Raw genomic sequence first — 5,977 nt, forward strand, 5'->3', positions numbered from 1 at the left:
TTACTACAAATTTGAGAATAGAAAAAGGAAAAAAAAAAACCAAACTGTGGAAAATTGAATTTTCATCCAACTCTTTAGCTGATGGTCTGCAGACTGGATTTGGATCCAACATGGCCTGATAGATTCAAACAATATGATGCAGTCAGCAACTCCATCTCAATGTCCTTTTTATTAGACCAAACCAACTTAAGAATAATAGGATACTAAATGCATCTTTCCTTTGAAACAGATTTCTTATGAAATAAGCTTACTGGATCCAACATTACTACTTATGAAACGCATATGCAGAGTTTCTTATTAATTTTTTCTGTCTTATAGCTACTTGCAATTTTCAGAAAACCATACTACATGAAAGATATTACTGTGAAGTGTGAATCTATGATATGGGGTGGTTTTTATGCAGTAGTGATTTTGTTTGGAAGGCTTTGGTTTTTTTATGCCAAAAGTTGTGAATGCTTCTTTAATGCTGATCAAGACAAGGATTTGGCAAGGCCATAGTAGACATAAAGAAAATGTTGGAGCAATTTGATAAGTTGCTCAATGCCGACACCATAATTTTCAAAAATGCTAGATGCAAGGTAAAGAACTTGGTGTTAATTTGTTTTTTCATCCTCTGTTTTCCCCTTTAATCTCCAACAATTTCATACCACAGGTCCGTATTTGTTTTGATTTTGGGTTATTTGGTTATACACAGGTGCTTTTTAGTATTAACTTTTTGAAGTTATTCAAGAAACTGATGTTGGCCTGTTTGGAGAAGTCAGCACTCAGCACTGGATCTTCTATTAAAGCTTTCATGTGGCTGGAGACCCAAGAAGCAATTGTAGAGAGAAGTTGTAGTAACTCCTCACTAATCTTGAAGAAATTTAAGGTTAAATCTCATTGTTTGCACAACAGCCTATTGCAAAGAATATGAGATACATTCAAATAATAAAGGTCTGAGATGTATTGCCTCCAGAGGATATCTCGAGGATATCCCAAAGTTGGAATATCGCTTGGAGACAGTTTTAAATAGATACACAAATAAAATCATTTTTGTTGATCTCGCAGCATCGTGCGAGGGGGATTATCTAGTTAATTTACTATATACGAAAGTTGAGTTTCACTGTTCTACTGTTCCTAAGGCAACAGTAAGGAACAGTTCGTGGGGCTGGAAAAGACCGTTCTGCCCTCCTTTGAGATTTTTTTGTTCCCGCTATGTATCGATCTGATCTTCTTCTCTCTTCTAGAGCCGTCTACTCTAATCCCTCACATGCGAGTCAAAATCCACCTCACAAAGAACTGTGTTGACGACCATAACTTCCAAAACAGAGCCGACCCAGAAAACCACTTCTCAGACGAGCACAAAGCCACCATCTTTGCTGCAGAACCAAGCTCAGAACCAAGGTTAGCAATTGAATTTTCAGGGTATTAACTCTTCGAGATGATCGGTTTTAGCACTCGATAAAAACTGTTTTTGTTTTGTGTTTTTCTTTTTTCCCCCTCCGGATTTTTGTGTTTGGCCAATACAGAGAAAGAGGCGAGACGAAAGAAAGGGAGAACAGAACGGAGAAGAAGGAAGAGAAGGAGAAGAGACAGATTGGAAGCTCTTGATTAAAACAACACAAGTGGAAGGTATTTGTGGCTTTTTGAGAATTTGATTTGAAATTTCTTCTGGGTTGTATATTTGATTGGTTGGAGTGGTGATATAATGTTTTCTGAGTTTATAGTTAGTTTTCGTGGTTTTTGTGGTCATATTACTTGAACTTGCGTTAATCTTATGGAGTTTGGTTTGAGATGTCTAGGCATTTTCCAATCATGATTGATTTTTGTTATGTTTGTTTTTTCATGATTTGTTTTATTTTGAAACAAACCACAAGCGTAAAAGAAAGAATATAGGTTGAGACAGTAGTAAAGACCTGGATCTTGAGTAGGTTAAAGTCTTCGTCTTTTGTTATGTCTCCCATATTGTTTGAAGTGGATGGAATGGAATACCTCTCTTACACTCTCACTCTCTCTCTAAAGTTCAAAAGTATAAAATTGATCATACTGGTAGTTTCTTTTAGTAATGATGCAGTTTAAATTTTTTTGACTGAAGGTGTTAAGAGTTGGTTCTTCTTGATTCATCAAACATGCACTAGAATCTGTCACAGTTCTAAAAACTTGATTTAGTAACTAAGTTTTTGATTTCAATATCTATGCTTAACTTTGTTTATGATTTGGAACGATTCTATTTCCTCATTAATGAGTGGGTTTTGTGTTAACTATGTAAAAGCGGATTAACAGCTGATAATTTTTTGAATGCAGTCATGTCGACAAAGACTGCAAAAAGAAAGCTAAGGTGATGTGTACCTCGATGCTGTGTTCTTCCCAAAATGTGTGAAGGATTTCCAAACTTTCCAACACGAGGGCTGCCATTATGAGCTCCACAATCCTTCTGAAGACATCTTATAAAGATTGGATATAATTAGAAGTGCCCATTTTACTTCTGTTCCCTTTATAGATTCTCACTTCAGCAACATTTTGTTTTGTTTTGTTTGATTGTTTTTTTTTTTTTTTCAAGGGTAGTTTTCAATGAGATGAAAGGACTGTACTCCCAACTTCATAACATATTACGATGGATTGCTCAACATCCTAATATCCTCTTTGGAAATCTGGATTTTCACATTATTCCCTAATTATTGAGTGTCAATGTTCCTGTTGAGTTCTCATTATCCTCTTCCTGGTTCCAAATGAACAAAGGTAGATACTTTCTCTCTCGATCTCTGTCCCTTACCTACCTCCTACCTTCTATCTCTTATCTTATATCCTCTCTTAAATGGCATTATGTAATATGAACTGTTACCCTGAATTTGTTTATTGAACTGCTTGCAAGGTGAATTCTATCAAACTATGTAACTAATTGACAAGAAAGTTATCTATCTTGGGATTTAATTTTAACAGATAAATCTGAGTTGAATGTTATATGTAATCTGTATGTCTAAACCAGTAACCTTTCTCAACTTACTGTGTACTGGTTACACTGATGTTTCTATGATGATGTAATTAGAGTTCATAACTTTTAGGTTTTGTTAAGGAGCATGCTCTTAGTAATTAGTATACCAGTCATCTATGTTGTTGATATGCTAAGCTTCATAATCATCTTTATTATATTACTTGAATATTGAAGGGCCATTCGAGTCTGTGAAAGACTTTGAGTGCCATCAGCTTTTTGTCATGTTGCTCGATGTATGTAGTCTTCCATAGTGTTTACTTTGCAATTGAAGGGATTGCTAACATTTTATATTATGCAGGGCAACCACTACCCCGGCCGGAACTGTGTTGATCATTCTAGCTAGAAGGATCTTTCTCTTACTTTGCTTTTGGACTTTGCTTTTGTAGACATGTAATGTATCTAATATTTGTAAATGCAATATTTCTTACCTAAATCATATTAACAATATACAAACATCTTCACCTCAATCAACACTTTTTTTTTTTTTTTTTTCATTTCATTCGGAATAGTGAACCCCGCAGCAACGCGTGGGCAATCTTGCTAGTACTATGAATTCTTCGGTTACATAAAATGGAGCTTAATGTAAATCAAATCATAACAGTATATGTGTATATGCATGCTTGTACTCTACGTAAGAACACAAACATACCTGGAGCTGCAGCCATTGCAGATGATGACGAATTGATCTTCCTTAATGTAGTGCACTTGGTTTCTTCTCCTCTGAGCTATCCTTGATGAGAGTTCTCTAATGGGCAGAGCGATGTATTCTCTTGTTGGTGTTGATAGCTAGAGCAGGGACTAAGTGGTTCCTTATATAGGCCAACGAGTCTAGGTACCTTCCCATAAAGGTTTCCTATACCGATTAGCAATAGGAACAACATTCCTGATTCATGTACATAACCTAATGCAGAGAGGTATGTTTAATCATGTAAGTTCCCTCAATGAACTGGGAATCCTAATTGAAATATCAAAGACAAGTCCGATTGCTTGTTCTGCATCAAGAGTAGCAAGTTGCTTGTTCTTTAAGTTGACATTGATAAGTCCAAATAATCTTACACTTAAATCATACAATAAATTCTTTCAAAAAAGACAATCATACTTTGTTTTCGGCCCTCTTATCCCTCCAAATCCTTGTAGAAATTACATAGTTTTCATAATAGATAGAGTAACTATTATCTTGATGACTCCAGGTTAAGTCCGTCTTTCACAAATCGTGGTTAAGCTGGCAAACGATTCCCACCGGATACATATGAATGCAATCTTCCCATGGGTTTCCGGGAGAAGATTTTACGTTATGGAGTGCTTCCCAGACTGCGGTATTACACTTGAAACCACTTCCAAACCCAATCTGCCAGACACGATTCCCCTTTCGCATCCTACCCTTTGCCTCAATGTAAGCCAACTCATACCAAGTCGAACTGGAGGAGGTGTTGCCAAACCTGTGAAGTGTCATCCGAGATGCCTCAAGATGAATTGGTAGAAGCTGCAATTTTTTCTCAACTTCATCAATGACAGACCTTCCACCAGGATGAATGCATAGATGATCAAAAGCGAGCATGATATCCGGGACATAAGTCTTGAATTTGGCATTGGAGAACTTGTTTGCAATGAAACTAGCAAAGAAGAGAAGCTGCTCACTTATAGGCAGAACAAAGGGCCGAAGCAACAAAGTTGCAAGGTTAGTCTTGAGAGCTCCGCAAGCAATTTCCATGAGTTCCCTCGACAATGAAAGCCCAGTTTTGCCAACATCATCCTGATCTTGATAAGAACACCTAAGTGCCTTATCATCAGCCCCTCTATGAGTCCTCACAACATGCACAAGCTTGTACTTAGCCCTACGCCTATCCGATGGCTTGTTCGAGAGCAAAACCGCAGACCCACCAACACGAAACAAACAATTTTGTATTAACATGGATTTCTTGTTCCCAAGGTACCAATTTTGAGTAAGATTCTCAGTGCTAACAACAACTGCACAAGTAGTCCTATGAACTTGCAACATGTCCTTAGCAAGATCAACAGCTATAACTCCAGCACTGCACCCCATACCCCCCAAATTAAAACTCCTAATATTCTCATTCAATTTGTACTTATTAACAATCATAGAAGATAATGAAGGAGATGGATTAAACAAACTACAATTCACAACAAGAATTCCAATGTCCTCAGGCTTGACAATAGTATTTGCAAATAGATTATCCAATGCACCAAAAATCACCTGCTCCGCCTCCTCACGCGCCGCCGCCATTGATGGCCTCATTGGAATGGAATACATTGCTTTAGGGAGATAGGTCTCCTCTCCAAGGCCAGACCGCTCAAGAATCTTGCGCTGAAACTCGAGTGATGACTCATTAAAAACCCCAGTCAATCTGGAGTGAGTCATAAACTTTTGGGAATTGACTTTCAAATAGGGGAGGGGCTTATAACAGGAATAGTCCACAAGGTAAACGGGTATAGGTCGGCTTATAATGTAAACAGTGGATGCCAAAATGAGAATAGCAGAGCTAGTGATGACACAAACCAGATTGTAATTGAATTGGAGTCGGAGCTGGTGAATGTGATCAAGATTCATCTGAGAGGCTCCAATTACAATAGGAATTATTAAGAGTTTCCAGAGGTTAGCTGTTAAGTAATGGAAAGTCAACTTCACATACTTCATGTGGACACTATTTCAGAAATCTAGTTAACTACAACTCTGATAGATTTGAAGATTATGAACTCCTTCGATTCGTTGTCAATATATAGAGTTATAAACTCAGACCACATGCAGATAGATTTGTTGTCCACATAATTGGTGTTCTTGAAGTACCTAGATTTTTGTTGGAGAGCATACAGAGTGATCACGATCGTAAGTTATGGCAACTACGTTGACAAAGACCCGTACATACAGAATTTAAAGGTGGTCTATTAGTGAACCATGAAGATTATTATTGTGATAGGGGAATGAGGAAGCATTTTTTTTTGGATTAATTAAAAAATATTCTCCAAACCATGAGACTATTTTCATTT

At 37.2% G+C, this 5,977-nt stretch overlaps 1 protein-coding gene across 1 annotated transcript; it reads right to left on the reverse strand.

The window, feature by feature from the left end:
• Window positions 1-3,270: 3,270 nt before the first annotated feature.
• LOC133739425 (3-ketoacyl-CoA synthase 4-like) lies at window positions 3,271-5,739 on the reverse strand. Its single transcript, XM_062167205.1, has one exon. The coding sequence runs from the start codon at window positions 5,625-5,627 to the stop codon at window positions 4,176-4,178; it is 1,452 nt and encodes a 483-aa protein (XP_062023189.1). The 5' UTR covers window positions 5,628-5,739; the 3' UTR covers window positions 3,271-4,175.
• Between the last annotated feature and the right edge of the window lie 238 nt (window positions 5,740-5,977).

Source organism: Rosa rugosa, chromosome 3, assembly GCF_958449725.1.
Source record: "Rosa rugosa chromosome 3, drRosRugo1.1, whole genome shotgun sequence".
Lineage (NCBI taxonomy): Eukaryota > Viridiplantae > Streptophyta > Magnoliopsida > Rosales > Rosaceae > Rosa > Rosa rugosa.

Bases quoted from the DNA above. Each gene is read 5' to 3' on its own strand.
- LOC133739425 (XM_062167205.1), bottom strand. From the start codon at position 5,627: ATGAAGTATGTGAAGTTGACTTTCCATTACTTAACAGCTAACCTCTGG.